The sequence below is a fragment of the Marmota flaviventris genome, chromosome X (genome assembly GCF_047511675.1).
Source record: "Marmota flaviventris isolate mMarFla1 chromosome X, mMarFla1.hap1, whole genome shotgun sequence".
NCBI classification, from domain to species: Eukaryota; Metazoa; Chordata; class Mammalia; order Rodentia; family Sciuridae; genus Marmota; species Marmota flaviventris.
Window position 1 is genome coordinate 133,578,953 of NC_092518.1, and position 27,123 is coordinate 133,606,075.

At 54.9% G+C, this 27,123-nt stretch overlaps 1 protein-coding gene across 2 annotated transcripts; it reads right to left on the reverse strand.

Annotated features, from left to right (window-relative positions):
- Window positions 1-867: 867 nt before the first annotated feature.
- On the reverse strand, window positions 868-26,554 carry L1cam (L1 cell adhesion molecule). Of its 2 annotated transcripts, none has more exons than XM_027921764.2 (27): window positions 26,464-26,554; window positions 15,811-16,003; window positions 12,360-12,465; window positions 11,939-12,138; window positions 10,790-10,912; window positions 10,519-10,689; window positions 10,140-10,251; window positions 9,819-10,003; window positions 9,527-9,658; window positions 9,250-9,393; window positions 8,626-8,737; window positions 8,346-8,512; window positions 8,089-8,245; window positions 7,745-7,869; window positions 7,507-7,617; window positions 7,063-7,260; window positions 6,721-6,791; window positions 6,316-6,538; window positions 5,069-5,184; window positions 4,661-4,862; window positions 4,454-4,576; window positions 4,191-4,364; window positions 3,923-4,042; window positions 3,661-3,816; window positions 3,182-3,316; window positions 2,837-2,909; window positions 868-2,260 (listed from the first exon to the last, which is right to left on the reverse strand). In XM_027921764.2, the coding sequence occupies exons 2-27, from the start codon at window positions 15,884-15,886 to the stop codon at window positions 2,029-2,031; spliced, it is 3,744 nt and encodes a 1,247-aa protein (XP_027777565.1). In that variant the 5' UTR covers window positions 15,887-16,003; window positions 26,464-26,554; the 3' UTR covers window positions 868-2,028. The 2 variants fall into 2 exon arrangements, with proteins under 2 accessions (XP_027777565.1, XP_071462447.1); XM_071606346.1 differs by lacking the exon at window positions 868-2,260 and adding an exon at window positions 2,279-2,740.
- Window positions 26,555-27,123: the final 569 nt, after the last annotated feature.

Here is a 27,123-nt window from a genome sequence, read left to right on the forward strand (position 1 = left end):
AGTCTAAGGGGTTTTGCTGTCAATAGGAGCAGAGAAGTGGGCAAGAGTTGGGGGGGTTAAGGGACAGTCAGTGTTGGGAGGGGGTGTTTGAACCTGTTTCAACAACTTTTTCGGCTAATAGGAGTGATGCAGCGGGGATGGAAAATCAGATACAGATGGAGAGAACGCTCAAGTGGGTCATGGCGGTTGGAGGGGTGCCCAGTGGGAGGGGCCTGGGGCTGGGGCAGACAGGTTGGGCAGTAGGGAACAGGATGGAAAACATTTTCTTCTGATGCTTTCCACCTGCTCAGTTAAAGATAAGAAAAAGTCCTCATCTGAGAGCAGGGACTAGAGTTGTTGAGAATGGTGTAACATCTTGGAGAGCCAGGGACAAAATGGACTCCCCAAAATCCCAGGGAAGGCTGTGTCTCCCTGCAGGCTCATTAAAAGTGCTTTGATTTAGGGAGCTGGGCACTTCAGGGAGGTCACTCCACCAGGGCACATCATGCTGCTTTCCTGAACCAGGGAATCAGGTTGATACTTCTAGGTGGCCTTGGTGGCTGTGTCATGTTGAATAGCAAAGGGAGACTGACTGGCCAATAAGCTGTAGGTCAAGGGACCAGAATTTTGGAACTCTGCTCCTGTGTCTACCAGCTTTGGGAATGGGGGCCCAACCATGATAAGAACCAAAGCTTGGTCTCTCGGGCCCCAAGGGGTGGATAGCAAGGCCTGTCAGCCTAGGTGCACTTCCGTCTCTGGAAGGTGCAGGGTCACATGCCTGAGCCACGTGGGCCAGCTGGCCGGAGATCTGAACTGATTGCTGGGGCCTCCAAAGTGTGGGACGCAGACAGACACAGGAAAGGAAGTGCTCAGTGAAATGACAAAAGGTTCTCTGCATTTCCAGGTTTTATTTGCCTGTTATAATTCTGATGTTTATGTACATATATATATATACTTTGTTTTTTTGAAGAGGGCTCATCAACAGACCAAGCAAGGCATACAGGGAGGCTGTAGCTGCTGGGCAGGGGCACAGCAGTGCTAGGAGAACCAATCTTTCCTTTTTTTTTCTTTTTTGTCTGTTTTTATTTTTTCTGGGGTGGGATCATCAAAGCTAATTGCTATAAAACCTAGAAACCACCTAGAGACTCAGACATCTGCCTACACACTAGTGGCATATGGGGAGAGGGCAAGGGTACAAACTTTCAAAGTCACGGTGTATGTACATTCCCAAGGTGGAGGGTGGGAGGAGGCTGAGGAAGAGAACTGGGGGTGGGCAGGGCTGCTAGGGGTAGAAGCTGGGCCGGTGGGCAGTGGGAGGAGGTGTGCCCGCCCCGGCAGTGACAGAGGCCACTTGGATGTTGTCTGGTGGGTACCGAAGGCAGCATGTGTATGGAGCTCCTGAAAGCCGGCCATGGCAGGAGGAGGGCATGTGGACCCAGTGTGCTATTGGGGGGCGGGGACTCCAGGCTCTCCAGATGGTCTCCCCTGCACCCATGGCCAGCTTGCCCAGTTCCTGTCCCAGTTGGAGCAAAGATGGCAAAGAAAAGGGAACAGATGGTGGGGACACCGAGTTCTGTCCCCAGTCAAGTGGCCAGGGAATGGCTGGAGGAGGGGGAGGTGCCAACCCTGCTCTTGAGAAGTCCCCACCACACCTGCCCCCAATTAGGGAGCAACAGGGATGGCTTCTCAGAGACCTTTCCAAGGCCACCCCTTCTTCCTCTCCCAAAAACCATGGCCTCTCTGCCCAAACAGGCTGGCAGGGGAGCACCCAAAGGTCCCTGACATGTGGGTGATCTGCCCCCAAGCTGGAGCAAAGCAGCGTGTGTCCAGGAAGGGATGCAGCTGAGTTTTGGCAATAAAGTGGGGACCAGGTGGTAAGAAGGGGATTAGAGGCAACGAGTTCCTCAACCCCAACTCAAGCTTCCCACAGGCCTACAGAAAGGAAGGGGCCTCGATCCCAACGTCAGTGGCACAGCACAGGTATTGGGCTGGGTGTCTTGGCCACTGGCTTTCCTGCACCTCTGGCCCACCTTGCCTGGCTGGACCTCACTATTCTAGGGCCACAGCAGGGTTGATGGGGGAGGTGGCCCCTGAGCTGTCATTGCCTCCTGCTGCTTCCTTCTCTTTCTTGCCACTGTACTGGCCAATGAAGGAGCCATCCTCATTGAACTGGACGTCCACACTGCCCCCATAATCAGCCAGGCTGTCGTCACTGCCCAGGGGCTTGATGTCTCCGTTGAGAGAGGGCTGGCTGCTGCCAAAAGCCTTCTCCTCATTGTCACTGCAAGGTAGTGGGGAGGGTGCAAGTGAGAGTGCTGGGGAGGCCCTGACCCGGCAGGCAGCGCCAGGAGCTCATGCTGGACACACTCCCAGGAGGGCACGTTGCATACATGATACCAGGGGCCAGGCTTGGGCACTCCTAGGATCCTGGAGGCTGAAGGAGCCACTGGACACAGTCTGGTGGGGGATTCCCAGGGCCTGGTTCCTCGCTTGTATGTGCCCACTGCCAGGGACTCCCTTGCAGAGAGGGGCAGGTGGGAAGGTGACAGCCAGGCCTAGCAGCTGGGATGTTAGCTTGAGGTGGAACACCTGGGCATTCTGGCCTCACCTTGAAATGGGAACTGCTAGGCCAGAGGGCTGGGAAATCAGAAGCTACCAGGGGACAATGGCACTCCTAGGCATGCACTGTCCATGGAAGGGGTTCCCTGTTGTTCCAGTGTGATAGTCCACCCCCACCACCCCACCTTACCTCTCCAGGGACCTGAAGTCACCCAGCAGCACAGAGAAGAGAGAGAGAGAAGATCAGATACGAAAAGAAGATGGAGTTGGTGCTGCCCCAGTCCTGCCCCTGGCTCACCTGTATTCGCCAAAGGTCTCATCTTTCATCGGCCGGGCCTCAGAGTCCACCTGGGTGTCCTCCTTGTCCTTTACTGAAGACACACAGAGAGGGGCCAGCTTTCTCTCCCACTCCAGACTGACCCTGGACTCTATGCCCCTCTGTGCCAAGTGCCTTCAGGGTGATCCTCTCAGCCCCAACCTGTGAGGAAGGTCACCCTGACCTGCTCCCACCATGCCCATGATGACCTGACAGAAGCTGAGGGACACAGGGACTCGGGGAGGGCTTGTAGAAAGTACAAAGGGGCGAGGTGGGCCAAGATTCCTCTCACCGCCCCCACCCTCAGCCTGTGTGGTTCAGGATTACCTGAGTATTTGCCGCCCTTGCTGCGCTTGATGAAACAGAGGATGAGCAAAATGAGGAGCAGGAGGATGATGGCACAGACGAAGCCAATGAACCAGCCCTCCATGGCAAAGTTATTGGAGGAGAATCTCACGGGGCCTGAGACAACAGAGCCCAGGCCTGGGGTGAGCTGGAGGTTCCAGGAAGCCAGTACAGCCCCTGGGCCCAAGCCAAGCCTTCAAGCCAGGGCCTTGTGCTCAGGCCCACTGGAGTTTTAGGAGGCCATCTAGGGCCAGGAGATGGGACAGGAAGCAGGCAGGAAGGCAAGAGGGGCCTCACTGAAGAGAGTACTAACAAGGGCATGGACCCAAGGGTACCCGGATTCTGGGAAGAGGGAAGAGGAACCATGGAGTGGGGCCCAGCTGGTGGAGGCTAAATGTAGCCAACTGGGCAGCAGCAGCAGCGACTCCCTGGCAGGCAGTGGTGGGTCCCCAGTGCCTTACTGGTGCCATTGGTCTTCACAGCCATCTGGCGCAGGAGCACCTCCTCCTTCAGCAGGTGGATCTCATACTTGGTGTCAGGCTGCAAGTCCCACTGAGTGTAGGAGCTCTGGTTGTAGCTGACATATTGCCGTGGGGGGTCAGTGATAGCCTTTCCTTCTGTACAGACAGAGACCGTTCCATCAGGGGAAGCAGCAGAGCTGGGTGGCCCCTCTGGGCCCTGAGCCCTGCCCCCTGCCCCTGCCCCAAGGGTCCCTGTGTTTACCTCTCAATGCTTTGAACTGGATGTGGAATCTGAAGTTGCACTGGCCTTCTTTGGGAACCCAGGAGATGACACTGTAGTTTTCACCTGCTGTGGCCGAGATGTTGCCAAAATCTGGTATCCCTGTGGGGTGCAAAAGTGAGAAGAGGGTGGGGAGCCTGCCAGGTAGCCTAAAGGTCCACCCTTCTGGGCTTAGCTTCCAGCCAGGGCCTTATCAGACCCCTCTGCTGCCATGAAGACCAGCACCCAGCAGGCCCTGCCTCTGGCTCACCAGACAAGGTCATGGTGCCTCCTTCCCGCTCGATGGCCTCGCCAGGGCCTTCCTTCGTGGTTGCCTGAAGCTGGAAGTGGTACCGCAGGCCGGGACTGAGGTTGGTCAGGTTGTGTGTCCGAAGCTCAGGGTCCGGAAGGTCAAAGGACAGCTGCTCCTTGCCTCCTGCATTCACTGCAGGGACAAATTAGGGTTGGATTTGGCTGCCAGGTATGCCCCCTCCCATGTCCCCTCAGCCTCCCTGCTGGATACAATGCACGTACGGGGGTGGTACGAGAGCACATAGCCAGTGAGCACGCCATTGTGGCTCAGCGGGGGTTGCCAGTGCAGCAGCAGGCTGGTGTCTGACTGGCACTCCAGGTTCAATGCCTCAGGGTGGCCAGGTACTATAGGGCAGAGAAGAGTGGCAGATCCTCACCCATATCCAGGGAGAAGAGGCAGAGGATGGAAGTCTGAGGAGCCGGACTCACCTCCCTCCGGGGTACTGAAGGTCATCTCACTGGCAGGCCCCAATCCCCTCCCATTAAAGGCCTGCACCTCTAGATGGTAGGAGCTGTAGGGCCGCAGGCCACTGAGGATGGCACTGGTGGTGTTAGCGGGTACTACCACATGGCCTTTGTGGACATGCCTCTTGCTGTGCTTCCTCTGGCTGCCCTCCCACCAGTATGTCACCTGCACAGGTGGACAGGAGATGTCATAGGGCAGAAGGCACCTGGCAGGCAGGGACTGCCAGTGCATGCCCCCTACCACCTGCATCAGGACCCTCTCCTCCCAACCCAAGGACTTTCAGGAGAGCTGCTGGCAGATGGCAGAACCCCACCCTCAATCCCGTCACTTCATCCTGGAGATCTCCCTGTGTCCATGCCTTGAACCCTTACATTGTATCCCCGGAGGTGACCCTTGACCTGGGCCAAGTCCACAGGCCACCATCTGACCAGCACAGTGCTTGAGTTGAGGATCTTGATGCCTTCCAGCTCGGGGCTTACCTGGGGGTCTGAAAACAGAGACTTGGAGAAGGCCACAGGCCCTCACCCAGGCTCTGAGGCCAGCCTAGAACCCTTCCCCCACTGGGCAGATGGATTTGGATGCTATGTGAGGGGCAGTTCAATGAGGAGCAGTGTTTGCATGGCCTCAAGGTCGCTCCAAGGAGAAAATAGTTTAGTTACACAGAGAAACTCAAAAAAGCCTTGACCAGGTGATCAAAATTCAATTCTGCTCAAGTTCCAGATTCAAGGGAACATAAGAGGCAAGACAACTTGTACAGGTTGAGTATTCCTTATCTGAAATGCTGGGACCAGAAGTGTTGTGCATTTCGTATCCTTTCAGAGTCTGGAGTATCTGTATATAGCTCATGGGATAACTTCGGGATGAGCTCTCTTGTGGTGCTGGGAAAGGAATCCAAGGTCTTAGTGCATGTTAGATGAGCACTCCACCACTGAGCTGTACCCCAGCCCTTACTTACGTTTCATAAATGCCTTATACACATAGAATGAAGGCAATTTTATACTATAATACTTTTAGTGAGTCTGTGTTTTGAGTAATCCATCACATGAGGTCATTTTTCCTTGCTTAGGATCAGGCATTGAACCCACGGGTGCTTAAGCACTGAGTCACATCCCCAGCCCTTTTTACCTTGAGACACAGTCTCGCTAAGTTGCTTAGGGCCTTGCTAAGTTGCTGAGGCTGGCTTTGAACTTGAGATTTTCCTGCCTCAGCCTCCCACATCACTGGAATTATAGGCTTGTGCCACCAAATCCAGCTAAAAACTTTTGAGTGATTTTGAAGCATTTCAGGTTTGGGGCTTTTGAATTTTTGGATTAGGAATGCTCGGCCTAAATTAGATCCCTGTACCAGAGGAAGAAATGCTATAAAATGCTATGACGGTTGATACAATTAGAATACTGACTGCCAACTACAGAAATGTATTGTATCAACATGAAATGTCTGGAATTTTATAACATCACTCTGCTTATGTAAAAGAATGTCCTTATTTGTAGGAATTCTGGACTTGAGAATTGACAGGTAGGGGTTGGCACTGTGGATGGGGAATGAGCAGTGTATGTCCACACACTGAGATGCACAGAGGCTTGACCCTGGGTGTTGGTGGGGCCCCACCAATACTCACAGTCCTCCCCGGAATAGCCAATGGTGACCTGGGGTTCAGGGCCCTTGCCCTGGCTGTTGACGGCCTGGACTTTGATCTCATAGGGCACAAAGGTGGATGTGTTGGACACCACCAAGAAGGGGTCGCTCACGGTCTGCTCCTGCCAGATCCCCCGTGTGTCCTGCGGACGCCATTGCACACGGTACTGGACCTGGGGGGCGTTCCAGTCCATCCATCGGAGTGGCTGGAGGGGGCCAGCAGAAAAGGAGCTGGTTGGTCAAGAGCTCCTGCCTTCTGTGCCCTGTCCCTTACCCATATAAACCTAGATGTCTCCAATCATTGGCTTCCTCCTTAATACAGTCCAGGGGCAGCAAATGCCTGGGTCCAAGCCTCATGTCCAGGGGTGAGTCATCCAGGGACCCTCACCTTCCATGTGATAACCATGTTGTTGGTCTCGTTTCCTTCCCCTTTCACATCCACAGGGTTCTTCTCTGGGGCTGGAAAATATTGTGATACCATATTAATGCTTCAGCTTCCTGCCGCAGACTATGAAGGCCAAGGCTGGGGACCAAGGACAAATGACCCATTCTTGTCCCCGAAGCAATGAGCCAGTGGCCTCAAGGTAGCACTCCCTCGCTTCCCCTGGAAATTTGGAACCAGAGGAGCATGGGCATAACATTTGTCCAGGCCCTCCCTTCAGAATCTGTGACCGTAGCTCTTGATATCCCTTTTAGGGGGCCCAGAAGAGAGGGTGCTACCTGAGCTCACCTGCCTCAGGTGTGACCACAGTCTCAGAAGTTGGGCTGGGTTCTCCAGGGCCATATTTGTTGATAGCAGTTACCCTAAAGGTGTAGTGGACGTAGGGCGATAGCTTGAGGGTAGTAGAGGTCTGGTTTCCTGGCACCTTACCCAGACTATACCATTTCTCAGGTGCCATTTCCTTGTCCTCAAATTCAATGTCATACTCTGCAAAGAAGCAAACCAGCAATGATGTGATCAGCATGTCACTTAGCAGAGAGTGTAGTGGAGGGGGTGCTTGGCTCTCTCTGAGCACCTAAGCCAACTGGGACTCCCATGAAAAAACATGAGCCCTCAGAACACAGTGTGTGTCCCAATAAGGTGAGTAGCCCTGGATGGAGCCACAGCCCTGGGAAGAGGGGGGACCCGAGCAATAGAGAGGGATCGCAGGGGTGAAGGTGGGGGGTCTCTTACTCTCAATGGGGGCATTGTGGTCTTCGGCGGGGCTCCAAGATAGGTGCACCTGGCTCTGCTTCAGCAAGTGACGGTCAGACAGCTCCAGATGAGGCACAGGCCCAGGGCTCCCTGAAGGCAATAGAGCCACATACCGTACTTTGAAAGGGCCAGCAACATGAGCCTGAGCCTCCTGGGCCTGGAGGCTGCACCCTCCAGTTCCCCCAGGCAACACACCTAGTACCGTCCTAGGACTTACCGACCACCAAGAGCTGTGCCCTGCTCTCCACCTCATCCAGCTCTGTGCTTGCCACACAGCTATAGTTGCCCTGGTCACTGTAGTCCAGGCTGTGGATGATCAGGCGCCTATCATCTATGAAGTACCTGGGGAGGCAGCTGTGTTTGTCCTTGGTGCCCAGCAGTCACATCACTTCCCTGCCATCTGGGCCCCTCTCTTCACCCCTGCCTCCTTTTCCTTCTCCTGCCAGAACCTCTCCTTCTAAGCAGGAGGCTCACTGCACAGAGAAGGCCAGGAGTTCTGCAGTTGCTATTTTTCTCACTCTGCCCCCTTCCACCCAGTCCAGGTTGGGGTTGGACTCTCACTTGTCACTGTCCCCAAGTTCCTGAAGGTCTCGCCCATCCCCTCGCCAGGTGATGCTGGGCTGTAAGGAGGGGTCAAAGGTAGCCTGGCATGTGAATGTCACCCTTGAGCCTTTCTTCTCAATTGCACTCCGGGGCCCTTGCGTGATCTGGGTTGCTTCTGAGGGTGATAAAGTAGAGAGAGGGTCACTTTGATGTCCTTCAGAAACCGTGACCCTCCCTTCCTCTCAGGGTGCTGCCTTGTGGGAGCAACAGCAGACCTTTAACCTGCAGGTTAGCCACAATGGTCACATTGTTTTGGTCATTGGCAGCCTGGCAGAAGTAGCGTCCAGTGTCATTGGCCTGGAGGTCTCGGATGCCCAGGGTCCCGTTGGCATAAGGGAAGAAGCGTTCATCCTGAAGCACGGTCGTGCCTTCCTCATCCAGCCTAGAGCAAGCAGGTGGGCCTGGCTTGTACCAACTGGCAGGGGCTCCCTGCCTGCCTGGGCTCCTGGGACAAGATAATGGCTTTAAAGGCTCCCCCTGGGATGAGGCACTTACCACTGGATACTGGGCACAGGAGCTCCAAAGGCCTTGCACAGCAGGTAGGCAGTGCTGCCCTCCACCGCCATGTATGTCTGATTGTCTCCTGTCAGGATCTTGACTGGCAGCTCTGGGGGAGGAATAGCGTCAGGAGGTGGAGCAGGACACGGCCACAGGCGTGATAGAAGCCAATATCTCTCCACCCAGCATCCTCAGGCCCCCAGGAGCCCTGCACATTGGGCTTCCCTGCTCAGGGTTATCTCTCTGTACCTTCAGAAGCATGGTCCCCTCTGCCTCCATGGGCTCCATTCCAGCCACGCAAGTTTTACCAATTATCCGAGGCCCAGCTAGCAGTCTGCCTTTTCCTGAAACCCTTCCCAACCCATCCTCAAGTCTTTCCTCTTCAGACTAGTTGGAGTTACATTTTGCCCTGGGTGAATCTCTGCTCGGTTGCGGGAAGAAACCCTGCCTTGCTATACTTTCCCCACAGCTGTTGCAAGGATGGGGGAGGATGGAGAAGATAAGCCAGGGACACATCAGCTTCGCACTGAGTCATTTTGGTGGGCTGCAGGGACAGACTGGGGGTTACAAGGCAAGGAAGTGAAGGTGGGTGGGTAGACCACATAGTTGGCTGGCACTCACGGACAACATAGATGTAGGCATTGGTTTGGAGGAGCCCATGCCGGTTTCGGGCCTCACACTGGGTCACCATTGTGTCACTGGGCTGCACGTTGCTCAGGATCAGGGCACCCTGCTCGATCCGGTACTTCTGGTCCATGGCCAACTCTGTGTGCAACCCATGGGGCCCCATGGGGCCAGGGTAAAGCACTGAGCTGCGCGGAGGTCCCCTTCCCCTTCCTTTTCCTCCCAACAGTCCCCAGGACTCACCCACCTCTCCCCCTCCCAAGGTCCTGCTCACCTTCTATAGGGATTCCATTGATTCTCCAAGTGACCTCTGGTTGAGGCCTGCCCTGGACTTGGCAGTCTAGGCGGGCGGTCTCTCCTGGCCCGTATAGACGGCTCTGGGGCTTATGCAGCCAGTATGGAGCAGCTTAAGAAGAAGGAGAGAAGTACCCTGAGCCCACAGCCTGCTGTTGTCCCTGGTGCACATCCTGCCTTCCCTAGTGACAGTGCATTGCCTGCCATCCTTGGAGGCCATTCTGGGGAGCCTATGGCAACTTGGGGATAGTATGCCTGGCAGAAGCCCCTACCCTCTACGGTGACATAGTAGGCGTGCCGGGCACTTCCTAGCGAATTCTCAGCCAAGCAGCGATACTCGCCGTCATCTTCCTCACCCACATTCAGCAGTTGCAGGGTCTTGTTGTGGTTCTGGTAGCTGACACGGTCTGCTGGCATGGGGCTACTAGGGCGTAGCCACTTGATGGAAGGTGTGGGGCTGCCCAGGGCCATAGTGCAGGGAGGCCACAGGAGAAGAGAGGGGAGAGAGCACAAGGCCACTCAGCCCAGAGGTCCAAGCCCCTGCTGGGGCTGCGCAATCCCATCCCTCCTCTACCCCAGGCGCCCAGACTCACAAGCCCTCAGCGATGCACTCCAGGACCAAGGGCTGCCCCTGCAAGGCCACCAGGTGGCTGCTGGAGTTGGTGGGAAAAAGGAGGCGTGGCTTCCTATCAATCATGCTGTTGGCTGCCAGAAGAAAGGGAGTAAGTGACCTGGAGTCACAAAGCTGGGGAACTCTGGATACCCCAGAGAGCCCCTGGACCTTGATTTCCTCCTCTGTTAAAAAGAGTGTCCCATCTCTGCTCTTGCCACCTGGGAAGGGATCTGGGAAAGGTGGAGGCAGGAGCCAAATTGTCCTTGGGCAAGAATAGGGTTGTCAGATCCATCTATGGTGGAACATGTCAGGCCTGAAGGAGAGAGAGGAGTGGGGGGGTCAGAGACTTTGAGACTCACTGGCCTTGACCCGGAGGTCAATGGGCTCCTTTTGAATGATGGTTCGGGTACCCGGGAAGTGGGCATTGCAGATGTAGTCTGAGTGGTTGTCTGAGGTGAGCACATTGGCAAAGTAGAGGTTGCCGTTCTGGCCCATGGTCACTCGTTCATCCTGTTTGATGTGCAAGATTTCTATGGAGATGGCAAGGAAGTGGAGGTCAGGATTCTTGTCCAGGGGAAGATCCCTGACCAACACTCCAGCCCCAGGTCACAGCCCCTTGCTGGCACCCACTGCTGTTCATCCAGTAGATCCGCAGTGGCGCTGCACTGGGTGGGGGGTTGCAAGGCAGAACAACTGACTCCCCTTCCTCCACCTCCACGGGCTTCACTGTCTCCTTTGGCCACTTGGGGGCACCTAGAAGGGATAGAGAGGCTGGCACTCTCCTCTTGGTCAAGATAATACAGGACAGGAGAAAGGAGGGGGGGATATCCTGGGGGCAGACATGGGGATGAGAGGGCCAGGCTGGGAGGAAGTTCACATAAAGAGAAGCAGAGACTCTGCATCCTTTTGGGGCTCATGGTGGAGACTGGCACCCCATGGGGAGAAGAAATGAGCAGGAGGCTGGGTGACCATGAAGGGTTAACCCTCCACAATTCCTAGTTCTCCCTGCCCACCCAGAGGAAAGGATGAGGATGAGTGGGGGGAGGCTGAGTGCAATAATGGGGGAGGGGAGCCGTGGTTGGATGCAGGAGTCACAGACCCTTCCATCATCCTGACATGGAAACCATGGCAACGGTTCCCAAGGTAACTGAAGGGGAGGAAAGGAGAGTGCTCAGGAGGCAGAAAACTCAGGGAGGATGGAATGTGAAGGAGAAACCTGAGGGAAGGGTGGCACAGATAAAGGCAGAGCATGGGACCAGGAAGGAGAGAGAGAGAGAAGCCGAGTCAGGGGTGCAACGATGGACTCTAAGAGACCAAAGTGGGAAAGCTGAGAGAGGAGGCACCAGATAAGTAGCAGAGATGGACAGGGATGACCTGAGAATGGTGGAGGAGGAAACGAGGATAAGTCCCTAAGCTTAAGTCAGGGAGTGACTCAGACAAGGCTGGCCACAGGGGGAAAAGGCAGGCACCAGGGCAATCACACTTCCCAGCCCCCAGCCCACTAGCAGCCCGTGCTAGGTTGCACTGAGAAAGACTGAGAGAAGGAAGGGGGCACAAGAGGAGCAGAAGTTCAGCAGATAAAGAAGGACAGGGTGAGGATGGCGGAGACTGCTAGAGAAAAAAGGAAGAGGCAATGGGACTTTCTGGGGCCACTCCTGCGCTAACCAACCAGCTGAGGGACAGTGACTGGAAGCCCAGAGCCCCATACCAGCTTGAAACCTGTCTGAAGATGCCTCTCAGGTACCCTAGCCCCTCCCTGGTCCCCGAAGTGCCTCGCACCCTCAGCCATGAGCTGGATCTCATGGGACATAGCAGTGCCCAGCTTATTGCTGGCAAAGCAGCGATAGACGCCCTGGAATCTCTGGGCAAAGCTGTTGTTGCCCGCGATGGTGAAGGAGCCAGAGTAGGGTGCCTCATGTACAGTCACACCCAGTTCCTCCTTGGGCTTGAAGTGGACTCCATCCTTTGTCCAGCGGAACCTGTGGGCAGAAAAGGGCTCAGAGGCCACAGGTCCTGGCACCAAGGACAGGGTTGGGACAGGCCAGAGGCAAAGGTGTGAATAGCCAAAGGACCCCAAGGGATGGGCATGGGAACAAGGACTCAGGACTGTGGGGGAGGTCTCGTGGCCTAGGGAGGTGTGAGGGCTGGAGGCGGAGACTGGTAGTCAATAACAGAGGCTCAGAGGGCAGGGACCACTCACTCCACTTCAGGTTTGCCTCTGGCCTCACACTTGAGGCTGATGTCATCTGTGGGGAAGACAACAAGGCGCCGTGGAGACTGTTCGGTGATGACAGGAGGTTCCATCACTGGGCACAGAATGAGGAAAGAGCTGGTCAACATGATGTCGGACTGGCATCACAGCCTCTGCACCTGCCATATGGTAAGGGAAGCAGGGTCTGGGACCCTTAGGGAGCCCATGGCCATGGAGGGAGAGAGGGGAAGAACCAAAGAGAAGCTTATGGGAAACAAAAAGAGGGAGACAAGAGACACAAAAATAAATGTAGAAAGAGGAACAGAAAGAAGGTAGCAACAAAAGTTATAAAGAAATAAGAGAGAGAGAGAGAGAGAGAGAGAGAGAGAGAGAGAGAGAGAGAGAGAGATGAAAGACAGAGGAAACAAAAAACAAAGGCACAGAAACCAAGAAGGACAACCCCTGTCAAGGAGGAACAGAAACAGCAAGAGGGACAGAAATGTCAGCAGAGGCAGAGACAGCAAACAGCAAGATACCAGTGAGAGGGTGAGGAGGCTGAGAGGAGCCTCTGGATTGAAATAGCAGGAGTGAGGACTGACAAGCCAGAAGAAACCAAGACACCCAGCACAGCACAGGGCACACAGGGAGAGCTGAGCCCAAGGCCCCTCCGCTCTCTGTCCTTGGACACACTCCCAACCCTCCTCCAACTTACCATGGTGTCCTTCATCTAAGAAATCCAAGCAGCAAGGGAGAGAACGGAGGAGAATGCTGAGAGACAGCTCCAATAGGACCTAAGGCTAAGGAGGTGAGATCCAGCAGACCCCAGGGATGAGGAAGGAGCAAGGAGGAGGCTATGGTGCTGGGGTGCAGCAGTGGAAGGGGACAGTGTGAGGCAGAACAATGCCCAGGGAGAGGCTCCTCTGACAGAGACACAGGTATATCAGTACAGGGGGACAGAAATTCTTGCCTTTAAAAAGAATAGTTCTTGAAGCCCCCTGGCAAGGCCTTCTAAGGCCTGCAGAGTGGATCCCTACCACACCCAGGATGCCTGGAAAGGCTGAGAGACACACAGCCCACAGCTAGGGCACCCTCCCCTGCTCCAGCCCACTTCCCTCCTAATCCAATTAGCACAGCGCAGTGTTTTCAATTACCCAGACCCAGCCTCCGGAGCCCAGCAGCCCCTCCCCTCCAAACCCTCCCAAAGGCCCTAATGCATCTGAATCTCCATAGCCTGCAGGGCTGGAGCCAACCCTCCCGTCTCTCTCCTACCATACTCCCAGCTGGCCACTAAATTCCCTGGGGCAGAGGCCACAGCAAGTGCCCTAGTCCCAGGACTCAGCAAAGCAGAGGCAGGGAGGGAGGGAGGGAGGGAGGGAATGGGGAGGGCAGTCAGGACAGGGGAGTAGTGGATCAGCTCTGAAAGCTTTGTCTTTGCAGAAGACCTCAGTGTAAGGGGCCCCAAAAGAGAGGAGGGGGCTCCCCAGGGACACTGCAGAGGGCCCTGAGCTAAGGAGAGGCCAGTGTAGGCAACCTGAGAGCAAGACAACGATGAGAACCACAAGATGGGGGACATCAGCTCTTTGGAAAAAGAAGGAAAATAGACAAAGGGGCTGGCATGGCTGGAAAGACAGGTTCTAATAGGGAGGCACCACAGCTGCCCTCTATATAATATCAGGGTCAGTAATGAGCTCTGGTCAGTGCCCAGGGCAGCCTTGGACTTGCTGTGATCTTTGGCCTACTTCTCTCTCCCCACTGCCATCTTTCTGTTAAATTCTCCCGCCCCTGCCACATACAGACACACTCAAGTAAGATGCTCAACCCATCAGGTGGAAGGGCAGGCTAATACCCAGGATAAGGCCCTGGCATTTCAGACCTGGAGGCAGGCCTGAAAAGCAACTGAGAAAAGGCAAGAAGGAAGGAAAACCAGTACATGTGTATGAATGCAAAAGTGGGGTCTGGGCATGTATGTGGGTGTCCTGGAATGTGTGTATTGCAGTAGGTTTTTTCCAGCATCCATTTGTGTGTCTGTATATGGCTGGGCCTTGCCTGAATATGTCTTCAGATCTGCCTATGTGTGGCTGAATTTCAGGGTACAGTGTTGTGTCTATATCCACTGCCATGTCTGTGTGGATGATGTTCCTTTGTGTATAACAAACCTCACTTTGTGTTTTTGTTGATGTGGCCTCTCAGAGTCCTGCCCCTTCCACATGTCTGCCTGATGGGAACAGGTGTCTGGCTCATCTGACTCATGTGTCCCACGAGCCCCTCTTTATCTCCTCCAAACTCTCCCTGGTCCCTGATGCCAGGTGCCTCCCAAGCCCATCTCTCTCAGCCCCTGTCCCATCCCTGGCAAACTTTCTTACCCCTGCTCCCCAGCTGGTCTCTCCATGTCCAGGCTCAGAGACAAAGGTAGCAAAGTGAGGTAGGGAAGGGATTGGAGCCTGGGAACTCAAGATCCACAGGTGCCCTCACACATGACACTGTGAAATACCCTCCAAATGTTTTTTTTATTATATTTGCTTACACTCAGAAAAAAAATCACAGTGGTAACACCCTACATAAAAGTATGTACACACATTCAGCTTCACACATTCACACAATCCACTACAATCAAATGTAACAGTCAAATACCTCCAGACCCTCACAAACCTGACCAATAAAATAACAATTATATTAACTTCCAAACTTACCCACATAGGAAACCAAAATCACATTCACAAATATTCAATTTAGTCACAACTGCACACACAGATATTTGGCATGTCCAACTCATAAGCATGCACAAGTACTCACAACCCTACAACCAACCACACTGCAGTACCCACACCCCTACCTGTGACCTCTGCAAACAAACAGTACAATCATACACACTTGCTCCAGCAGCCCCACCCCATGTCCTCCAAATAACTATAAATAAAAAAAGGATCCATAAGGTTGTTGGGCAGGGACCTGTTGTATTCAACGTGTCTTTTCCTGTCTCAGTTCAGAGACAGGGCTATCAAATGTCCAAGGAAAGAGCCGGTTGGGAATACCTAGTTTAGAAATAGTAGCGAGACTTGAATGCAGGCCTTGAACAAGCTAGCTGAAAACTCGGGAGTGTCCCATTTTTCTGGCCCCCACACCCCTGGGGTGTGAGGTGGGTGGAAGAAGAAGAGTCAGAGTTGGGTGGGAAGGGGTGGGATAGGCTGAGGGAGAGCGCCAAGGAGGCTGACAGCAGCCCCGTGTCCAGACCGCTGTCCGTGGTGCTGAAACCGCAGAAGGCCACCCGTGCCTATCCGCGGTGCTCACACCCTCCGTGCTTTCTGCCCTTCTTTCCAGAGGTACTCAGTGTCTTGGGTACCTCCTGCCTACACGGCGCCCAGGAAAGGAGGGGTGAGGGTCCAGAAGGAAGAGAAGGTAGAGGATAAAGAGGGACCCACCACAGTGGAAAGGAGGGCTGAGGCTCCCTCCAGCTACTCACATTCGTCGGGGATCTGGATGAGCAGGCAGGGGCTACAGAAGAGGAGAGGCCACACATACCACAGCGCCACGACCATCTTCCCGGTGGCGCTGGCGGCTTGGCGAGGCACAGGCCGGCCGGCTCAGCTCACGCTCCGGCCAGAGGGAAGGGCGGGCTGGTGGGCAGCTTGAGGCGGGAGCTGCGGGTGGAGGCACTGGGAGAAGGAAGGAGGAAAGGGCACGGTGGGAAAGGAGAGAGCGAGAAGGATGGACGGATGGACGTTAGTGACTAACATCTGGGCGAGCCCAGGATCCTGGCCCCGCCCCCAGCCCCGCCCCCACCCGTCGGCTTCCCAGTTCTTCTCCCGCACCTTGGAAGGAGAAAGTTGAGACAGCCTTGGCTTGGCCTGCAGGTTGCTTTTCATGCCCTTCTTACTCTGCAGCTTCCCTGCCAGCTGCTTCCCCAGAAACAACTTGTTGTCCCAATCAGCTTCCCTGTGCATACCACCCAGCCATTCTGTACACACCATCCGCATGTGTCTCTCGATGTGCCTGTGCACAGGTGTCCATGGGAATATGTGTGGATGTGGATCTGCATGTGGGGGAGTAAGACAAATATGCACATCCGTCTTTATGTGGCTGCATGTGCACATGCATGAGAACCTGTGTCTTCTCTGGGAGGGGAGTGCACTCATGAATGGCATGTGTTGGCATGTCTGTCTGGGGGAATCAACACACAGGTCTGGTATGTGTGTTGTGTGCCTTCTTGTGTGTCTTTGTGTATCTGTAGGTGATGAATCACCATGTCTGCTATCTCTGTGTGCATATATAAGCAAGTGTGCACATGTGTAGAAAAGAGCTCTTCTGTAGTCCCATTCCTGTGACTTTCAGAGTCAACTGATCCCTGGGTGCTATTTGTACCTAAAATCTGACAGGGGGTTTGGGAATTGGGATAGAGAAGAGAGCAAATGGACCCAAGATGGCTACATTTCACAGAACAGGCTCAGGAAAAGGAAGAAAAAATGGAGAAGGAAGTCTGCCCCCTGGGGAATCAGTGGGAGAGTGGGGGGAAGAGGAAAGTACTTCCCTGCTGCTTCAGTTCCCTGGGGGAAACAGGGGTGTCTATAGCCTCTGCACTTCCAGATGTTCCAGGCCAGGGTCAGGGCAGGGGTCAGGGAAAGCTCTGGGACATTTTTACAAGACAGTGTTTCTGACACTTCACAAGTGTCTGGCAGTTCTAGCTTCTGGGCCTTTTGCTGAATCTTCAGACCTCAACTGCTAGATGTATGTACCCCCAGTCCAAGAAACACCAGACACAGCCACATTTCACCTGCATGAAATGGGCCCAAAACACTGGGGTCCAGGAGCGGGGGACTCTCTGAAAATGAACAGAAGAGGAAACAGATTCCCAAGAGGACAGGCTATTTTAATTCCACAATAAGAGGAAGGGATGTGAAAAGAGACCAGTGTGATTAAAGTGTGGGAGAGGCTGGAGCAGAGAGCTGAGAAGCCAGAGCACTGGTCTGGATGCTGTCACCAAAGCCATATTGTAATCTCCTATGTGCCCAATCAGGACCTTAACCAAACGAAGAACTGAACCTCATCTACAACACCAAGAATAGAATGCCACGCCAAGATATCTGGACTCTAGCAAGAGGCAACAAGGAGCCACAAATCATTTTTGTGTAACAGGGGGATGACCCAAGAAGAGTGGTGACTGTAGTATATTGCTTGCAGACTGGGCAAGGAAGACGGATGGTAGAGTGGCAGCCAGAGCTGGTAAGTGTGGTGGAAAAGCACCAGGATGGTGTAGAGACCAAGAGAATGACGTGGAGTAGGAAGTGGTGCAGGGGTGGCCAATTCTCCACCTACAAGAGCTGAGCTGGGGCCGGAAGAGAGGAGAACAGTGGATCTGTTCTACTAACACCTCCCCCTACAGAGCCCATGCAATCAGGGCCAGCCCCAGGTGGCCTTGGCCTTGACTTCAAGGCCTGTAGGAAGCAGTAGGAGATACAGATCAGAGAGTAGGCGATCAAACAGCAGCCTTGGGAGCTCTGAGCACTGGTCTTACAAGGGGGAGGGGAGGAAAACTGGAGCAAGGGGAAGCTCAAAGAAGGACCCTTTTGCCTGTGAGGAGGCTTTGATGCTGTGTGTGGAACTGATGGTGTTTGCCATTATACTTCCTCCATTTGTCCTCCAAATTGAGGTTCCCAGAATGATGTTTGGCATGTATACTGGGGTATATGCAGGGCAAGCACAATATCCCCAACCCCATGACCCCTACTCTGCCTCCTCCTGGCCACATCTCAACTCCAGCCTCTTTTCCAGTGTCCTGGTATTTATCACCCCACTTGCTACTGCCCTAGGTACTCAGAGACAGGCAGGAAGGAGCCAGAAGGTTGAGAGGCCCCTGACAGCTGGGAGGGGGCTCCCCCTCCTCTCCTCTCACTGCTGCTGGTTCTCTGATCTCTCACCACTGCTCAGGCAATTACAGAGCAAGCTAAGGTTGTTAGCTCAGCAGGGCCCGACTCCCCATCAGCACTACCACCGAGGGCAAAGGAGCAGAGGAGGGGAGTGGAGTATTCCACAGATGGAGCCAAGGCCCCATTTGCCAAGGGTGACAGACAGAGTGAGAAACAGGCAGGAGGGAGCAGGAGAGGCTGGGAAGTGGGGCCAGGAACAGGAGACAAAGACAGCCATTGGAAGACCCTAATTAGCAAGAGATGACCAAGATAGAGATATCCAGCTAGAGGCCCAGTTGGTGGGGAAATGGAAAGAAAAGGAAAAAGGAGTACAAAGGTGAGAGACAGCTGCAGAAAGCACCACTGAGAAATGGCAGAATGAGCAAGAAGAGTGAGGGGTGGGCGTGTGCACGCAAGCGCACACAAGCCCACGTCTGCTCTGCTTGAGCAGGCGAATGGTGCCTCGGCAGCTTCCTTGTCCCCAGGGGGTGTGCCTGGCAAGGGGCAGGGAATAAGGGAAGATGAGCCTGGATGGGTGGAGAGGGACTTCTCTGGCTTGGAGGTCAGGCTGGAGGGACAAGCAGGGCGGGATAGACAGAGAGTGGACCAAGCTGTGCACTGGAGCCAGAGAGACAAACAAAGCCCCGCAGCGAAAGAGCAGCAAGTCCCTGCCCACTTGTGGCACTGGGGCAAGAGGATAGTTGTTAAGACAAGATGAATGACCCACGGCTTGGACCCGCAAGCACCAGAGAACAGGTGGAGGTTCCTGCAGGGAGGAGGGGTGGAGGAGGGAAAAGCACCCAGAGGATCTCAGTAGATCCTTCCAAGATTGCTGTCTGTGTGTGAAGTAAGCAGCCGCCTGGCTGGGGGAGGTGCACCCGCATTCACAGGCACAACAGTGAGTGTGTGAGTCTGTGCGTGCATGCACATGCGCTGACTGTGCACCAACCACTGTGCTGGGGGAGTGCAAAACAAAGGTGCAGCTGTTCCTGAGTGGGTCCAGCCTAAAACCCATCCACCCTGCCTCATGTGGGGGTCCTGTTCAGAGGCAGAACTGGGCAGGCAGGGAGAAAGGGCGTGGCAGGCCAGGAGATGAGGTTCTGGCCCACAAAGCCTAAAGGAAGGAGGTCTGTGGGAAGCCTCACAGGAACCCCACCCCAGCCCCACCCTGGTCTCACTGTACCCTAGGTCCCTAGGGGGTCCTCTCTGCATTGCCAGCCTCAGTCTGAGTTGAAGCCAATTGCCAGGGAGGGACCTGGGAAGTCCTAGAGCCTGGCTGAGACCTGACACAGCTGCTTCCTTCCCTGAATGAGCCAGTGGGTGCTTGTGCACGTGGGCACACACGTGCGCACACACACACCAGGAACCTCCAGGGTGTCTTGTGTGTGCACACAGCACACATGCCTGCTAGCATCCTAGTCTTGCTGGGGGTCCTTCTCAAAGAAGCAGCAAGAAGGCCATCAAGAGCAGAGCAAAGAATTTCCAGGCTCTCCTGCCTGATGTCTATCAGGAATGGCAGAGCCTGATGACCTACTGGGTCAGAGTAGGAGCAGGAATGGTGGCTCAGAGCCTTGTGTATGTGGGAGGGTCGGAGTGTGGGTGGCAGGTCTCTATGCTCAGGCCAGCCAGCACACAAGGGGAGGGACATGTGGCAGACTTTGTGCCTGTCAGTGTGGACATAAAGATGTAGGTGTTACCTACACCCCATGTACTGTGTCCCTTTAAGACTCCCCCTCGCTCTCCCCCCCCAGGCTATGGCTGGTGGGTTTCTATGGTGATGGAGCTGCTAGCAGAGGTGGGAGCCTTGCTGTAAGTAACCTATTGAGTTGTTTAGATAATAAATGGAGGAGGCTGCTCAAGGGAGCCCTCATAGATACCTGGGGGCCCAGAAATCTTACACTGCTACTTGGTCCTCTGTGCTCTGCCTTACCCCTCCCTAAGGAAAGAGAGTGTGTCTCAGCCCAACTCAGCTCATCCCACCCCCCACCTTATCCCCGCCTGAGGCTTCCGTCTCCAAGGCAACTACAGCTCACCTGTAAAGGACCATTCTCCTTAAAGGATGAGGAGGGGGCAGAGGGAGGTTAACTCTTTGTGTCTTTGTGGAGAAGGAAGGAAGGATTCTCAACACAAGCTGACTCCACCCTATACCTCTCCCACCTTGATCTCAGTCAGCTCTATTTTCTTAAATAAACTGAGGGATAGCACTGACCACATATGAGGGGTTCTGAGCCCTCATATTTTTATACACATCAACTCATTTCATCCTCATTATCTCCAATTTCCACCCATGGAAACTAGGACCCAGAACTGAACTGTGTCCTAGGTTGCAGAGCCATGAATGGTGCTCACCAGGGGTGGTTGCTCAGAGAGGTTGGAGGCTCCTGAATCTACCCAATCTACTCTGGGGTCAGGTGACCTCCCAGGACTATGGCATTCTGATATGTGCCTGCTTGGGTCCCAGGGGACCAGGGACCTGGATAAGGAAGGGCTCTAAGCCATCCTGGCCCCTGGGGATGGGCCCATTTGCTAGGCAGATGACAGGCAAATGTCCAGGGAAGGGAGTGAAATCTTGGAAGAGAGGCCATGCAGAAGTAGGATGTGACCAACATCACGTCTCAACACAAAACAGAAACCTGACCCCAAACAACCTATCCATACCTTGGCTGGGGTCCTCCTCAGCTTGAGGCTCTGTGGGGCTTCACAGGACACCACGCCATTCAAGTACTCAGTCCAAAATAAGGCAAACTCCTTTTCTTATTGGGTTTGGAGACAGGCTGGGTTTCTTTCTTTTTTTGTTTTGTTTTATTTTATTTTATTTTATTGCAGTAATGGGATTAGATCCAGGGGTGCTCTACCACCAAGCCACATCCCCAGCCATTTTTATTGATTTATTTGTTTATTTATTTTTGTACTGGGAATCAAACCCAGGGATGCTTAACCACTGAGCTACATCCCCAGCCCTTTTAATTTTTTATTTTGAGACAGGGTCTCACAAAGTTACTGAGGGCCTTGCTAAGTTGCTGGGACTGTCTTCAAGCTTATGATCCTCCTGCCTCAGCCTCCCATTGCTGAAATTACAGGCATGCACCACACTTTTGGCCATTTTTATTTCTTATTATGAGACAGGACCTTACTAAGTTGCTGAGGCTAACCTTGAACTTGTGATCCTTCTGTGTCAGCTTCCCAAAATGCTGGGATTAAAAGTAATGCACTACTATTCCCAGCCAGGCTGGGTTTCTTGATCCCCTCTCCTGCTATCCAGCATCTTGGCCTGCTGTGACCTCTTTCTTGTAACCAAAGGCTCCAGAGCCTCCTCACAAAGAGGTCTCCACTACCTGGAAGACCTCTTTCCAGCCAGAGCTTAGGGACAGCAATGGCTCCATTACTGTGCTGAAGGGGAGACTAAGACCCAGAAGGGGCTAGGGCTTACCCAGCCTCCCAATGAACCCAGGAACAAGGCTGCAGCCTTCCAGAGCACCAGAAGGCAGAACCACAAGGCAACAATTGGTATCAGGGTTCCACTCACTCTGGGCTTCTTAACCTAACATTAGAGGAGCCTTCTAGGGCCACGCCAGAGGAGACCATGTGTATCCAGCTCCTGGGGCTGTAGGCCTACAGAACAGGTAGGTAGTACAGAGAAGACATCAAGCAAAGGTGGCAAGCAGAGCAGCAGCCAAGCCTGTGTCACCTGGCTTAAGTATTATGTTGGGGGAAGGGTGCATGGAAATGGCTTAGACACTGCCAGGCCCCACTGGACCCCTCGGGGCTCCCTACTCCCAAAGGGTTAAAGGGCAGAAGGAACACAGGAAGCCTGGGGGTGGACAATGGAGCCTCTGTCCTCCCCAAGGCCTTGACATTCCTAAGGCATGAACGCAGATAGCTGAGGAGGGGGCCTAAGAGAACATCTCTCTACTGAAGCCATAAGCCCAGGCTGGCCACAGGCTCTGTCCCCATATGATACAGTGCTGCATGTCAGCCATTGCGGCCACCACCCTTGGCCCCACCCCTGCCCAGCACAGGCCTAAGAGGGACTCTGAGGGGAATCCATGTGGGCACATGAGGATGTGTGTGCTCTTTCAACAACAGACACACACACAAGTGTGCACATGCAACCCAACATGTGACCCCAACACAGGCAAACAGGAATAATGCAGTCACACTCAGATACACAGGTGACCAGATACAGGAGCCCCACACATGCAAATAAGAATACTGGAGGGCCTTACACACCCACACACATGTGCATGCGCGCACGCATACACACACACACACACACACACACACACACACACACACGGAAACCCAAAGTCTCCCATGCAAACCTCTGGACTGGGGCTGCCCTCCCCCACCTCTGCCTGGCACTGGGGACTTCAGACTGGAGAGCTGGGGAGGGAGGGGGGCTTCTGGATGCAGTCCCCATTCTTCAAGCTCCATCCTCAGACTGATATTGAGATGGATAGGCCCAGAAGTCTCCCTTAGACAAGTGCATAAAGCCCAGGATGATGCCACCCTCCTGCCCCACCCAATTTCTGGCTTATATGTTGCCCCTGCTAGGTTTAGGGGCCAGAGACTGGCTGGTGTAAGCTGCCGAACAGAGAAACAGTGGTTCTGCAGCTCTCTGACCTGGAAGAGCAAGCTCCTGAGGCTTTGGGTGGGGGGCAGTGGACAAAGAAAGGCTTCCAGAAAGCCCAGCAGACCAGATCCTCCCCCTTGCAAAGGAGCTCCCCGCCCTCCCCGGCTCCTCCCTCTCCCTCCAACCACAGCCTTTAGGAAGCCACAAAGACCCTGTTGATATTTGGGGAGCAGGCAGGCTGGGCTGGCTATTCCCCTCAATCCTTATCTGATTGGTGGCCACCAGGTGCCCACATCCACCCTCCAGGTCAGATGAGGCCCCATGGGGGGTCTGGGCCCAACCCAGGGATATGGAGCTGTTGGACATTTGATGGGGCAGCAGAGCAATCAACCCCAGTGCTGGGACTCACAGCTCAATGCCAACCGCAGGGCCATCAAGGGCCCCTGAGAGAGGGAGGGGCTTTAGGGGAGGCAGGTAGCAGAGCAGAGAGTAGAAGAAAAACAAAAAAGGAATCAGAGAGACAGCAATGGGCTGGGAGGGGAAGGGGTGGGGCAGGTGAGGCAGAGGGAGGGGTACAGAGCAAGAAGGGGAAAGGTGAGAGTGTGAGGTGGAACCAAGGGTTCAGGAAAAGCAGAGGAGGGTTCCAAGATGGCCATTAGAACAAGTGGAGATGAAAGTCTGCAGGGCCTGGGGGCTGCTAAGGGCCTGGTCCACATGGCCCCACCCAGACTTCCTAATCACAGGAACAGGGAACAGGGCAGAGACTGCAGCCAGCTTGGGACACTACAGCAGGCAATTAGACCCTCAGCCTTCCCTAATGTCTAAAGCATAGGGTGGGGTCTCCACTCATATCCACAGAGGAAGGCAGACCTCTCCATGGGACCCCACCTCTACTCTACATTCTCCCCAGGAAGATGCTGTCCTAGAGCTAGCCCAGTGCTGCTGGCCATGACTGGCTGGACTTAGCCACTACAAGGCCACATCACCCTCAGTTCTCAGAAGAGCACCCAGTTGCAGCCATTTCAAAGGGTCCAAGAACTGGGTGTGGTGATGTACACCCATAATCCGGGTAACTAGGGAGGTTGAGGGAGGAAGATGACAAGTTTGAGGCTAGCCACAGCAACTTAGGGAGACCCTAAGCAACTTAGGGAGACCCCCATCTCAAAATTAAAAAACAAAAAGGGCTGGGGACATAGCTCAGTGGTAAAATTCCCCTGGGTTCAATTCCCGGTTCCAAAACTAAATAAATAAAATAAAAATCAAGTGGTAACAGGGACCATTTCCCTTGAAAGAGACCTTGGAGATGAATGAGTCTGTCTCTCATTTGATAGCCAAAAAGCTGAAGCTCAAAGTGGGGAAGGGGTGGGGAAGGGGTGGGGAAGGGGTGAGGAATGGCCAATATAGCACACACTGGGCTGTCATTTTAACACTCCCCAGCCAGTGGTGGCCAGGTGCCTGCCATGCAAAGTGCCTGGCCCTTGAGGGAAAGAGTGTGGACTTGGTGGAGCCCAACTGGGGAGCACATCTGGCCACCCCTGTTCCCCAGAATAGCCTTCAGACAAGGCCCTCCCTCACTGTGTCTTTTTCCCTTCAATCAATCATAAAGAAAAAAAGTGAATCAGCATCCCATGTGGACAGGACAGTGTTGGTCCAGCCTATTATTGGCTCTTCTGTGGGCAGCCAGGAACCTGGCCCAAGCAGGCTACTTGGCAGTGAGACACTTCCCAGCAAATGACTGCCCACCCATGATTACTCAGTTCTCAGAAAGGAGGTGTCTGTCACCTTGAGAGCAGCCCCACCAGTGGCAACAGGGCATGAGATTCCACCACCTCTGGGTGTTGTATGCCTTCATGATGCTCTGCAGCGGGTTGGGCACTGGGCATTGGAGGAGGGAGCCCCTTGGGAGTGGGTGAGAGCAAACCAGGGAGGCTGGGGAGTGCCAAACGTGTTTCCCTCTTGATGATCAGATCACCAGCAATTCTTAATTTCTTTTGTTCTTGTCTGTATATTTCAAGTGTACTACAATAAGATGAATTACTTTGGGGGTCACCCCACACACATACACAAACATAAATAAATATGGAGAGAAAGAAACATTGGGATGCAGCAAAGAAAAATGGCCAGGAGCCAGGGAGGTGGGGAGGTTCCAGTCCTAATTCAAGCCCTGGCACCAACTTGCCATGTGGTCATATACAGGCAAGGGTCCCCAAAGGCTCAGATCCCGTGAGTGAGCACACATAGGCACCCTATGGGTGCTGTGCCAGGAGAGAGGCTGGGCTGGCCCAAGTTCCCCCACCTGCAGCACGGAGCCCATCAGAGGTGAGAAGCCCTGGCTAGGCCCCCTGCCTTAGCCACCCCACAGGGGACCAGAAAAATGGGGCTTGGCAGCAGTTCCCATGGGAAGAAGGGTTGGTAGGGCTTATTCACCATCAGGGCCATGTGAGTCAGCAGAGATAGCACTAGGATGCCAGAAGCCCCTACCCTTAGGGCAGTGTTAACCAGGAGCAGGGCATCTACCTGGAGGGAGTGCCAGGCCCCCACTCTTTGGGGCTGACAGATGGTGGGCTTGCCTCCCGAGACAGGCAGTGATGGGTGGGGGCTCCAGATACCCTGCAAAGGGCAGCAGATTGCACTTGGTGTTCTTTGCAATCTCTGTCAACCAAGACACCCTAAAATTCTGATCTAGGAAGGAGGAAATAGGAATTGCAGACCCCTCCCATAATGGAAGAGAGGGAAGACTTGGAAAGGAGCAAAAGACCTGCAATAGGCAGGGACAGGGCCCAAGCATCTTGCTTTCCAGAAGTCCCTGGCCCTGAACAGTGAGGCCCTCCCTCCCTCACCCCTACCTGATGGACCATCATTCTACACCCTGCACATGGGAGGTACATCAGGGAGCGTCCAAACACACCTCACCCAGTGCACCCATTATTGGCCACGGAGACTGTGGAAAAGGCTCCCTAGGCGCGCTGCGCCTCCAGGGAGGAGGCGCCTCCAGGGAGGAGACCCTGGTTCTGCGCAGATTTTGAGGGGAATCCCAGCTAGAATTTAGAGAGAACAAAGCCCCCTCCCCACTTTGGGGCGGGGGAGGGGAACGCTGGCACTGCCTAGCCCTGTTCCCTCTCCTCCTTTGCAAGAGCAGCTTCATCCAATCTCCCCGACCCTATCATACTGGAGGCTGGATTTTTGGTCAAACAGGTCCCTAGAAAAGGGATGAGGGATAGCCACGCCCAGAACCACACCCCAAGGCGATCGATGGCGGGGCAGTCGACCCTTTTCTCGCTTCCCTTCCCACACACGCACACACCCAAAGGGACATGCCAACTTCAGCCCCACCATCCCATACAGACCTTGCCTGACCACCGCTTCCCCGCGCCCCTCCTCAGGTGTACATTTTGGGCGCCGCCCAGGTACCCGTCACCTGTCGGGCTCAAACATCCGGTGTCCTTCCCCCGCCCCGCTCCCGTCCTCAGTGCCGGGAGCCAGGTGCCCAGCATGGGTGGGGCTCCGGCTGCATAGCCGGTTACAGCGGCCAGGGTGGCACTCCCTCCTCTCTCTCCCGGGCAGGGCCGGGGCTAGACGCAGGGGAGCTCAGGGGGTCACAGTCGCGGCCGAAGCGCTAGGACAGGCCCGTCCGTCTTACCTGCGCTGCTGCCACCCCTCCGGGTGCCGGTCCAGCCTCCGAACACGCCGGCTTCGGACCCGCCGCCCGAGCGGTCTGCGAAGTCGTTGCCGATGCTGCAGCGGCGGCGGCGGCGGGCGGGGGTGGGGCGGGGCGGGCGTGCGCGGAGGGGAGGGGGAGGGGGAGCGCGGGCGGAGGGGGAGGGGGAGTGAGATCACCTCCCTGGCCGACGGCCCCGCCCCGCCGCGCCCTCGCGCATCTTCCCAGCAGAGTCTGGCCGCAGAGCCCGGCGTGGACTGGGGACCCCCTTGGTGGCCCCTTCCGGGAGATCCGTGGCACCTGCACCCGCAGCCCTGAGGTCCCCGATTCAAGAGTGTTTGCAGCCCCACCACCAGGGAGCCCCCGCCGCCGTGGCGTCTCGAAGCGGGAGTCTCCAGGCAGGGATGCGCTCAGGGGCCCGGGCTTGGGCGGTGGAGAGAGCACCCCGACGAGGAACACATTGCCCCCACCCCCATCTTGTCCTCGAGGGCGCTGGCCAGACACCCGCACCCTTAAGCAAGGCGGTCTCAGCCGGCCCTGATAGTCAGGCATTTGGACGTCCCCCAACACCCAGGGCAGGATTCCAGTGTCCCTCTACCCGCTCTCCTCTGAGTCCCCCGCTATCCTGAGCACCCAATCGGG

Bases quoted from the DNA above. Each gene is read 5' to 3' on its own strand.
- L1cam (XM_027921764.2), bottom strand. From the start codon at position 15,886: ATGGTCGTGGCGCTGTGGTATGTGTGGCCTCTCCTCTTCTGTAGCCCC. The intron at 4,577-4,660 runs GTGAGTCCGGCT...TCTGCCCTATAG, and splicing joins CTTCAGTACCCCGGAGGGAG to TACCTGGCCACCCTGAGGCA. The intron at 3,817-3,922 runs GTAAACACAGGG...CTGTCTGTACAG, and splicing joins CCAGTTCAAAGCATTGAGAG to AAGGAAAGGCTATCACTGAC.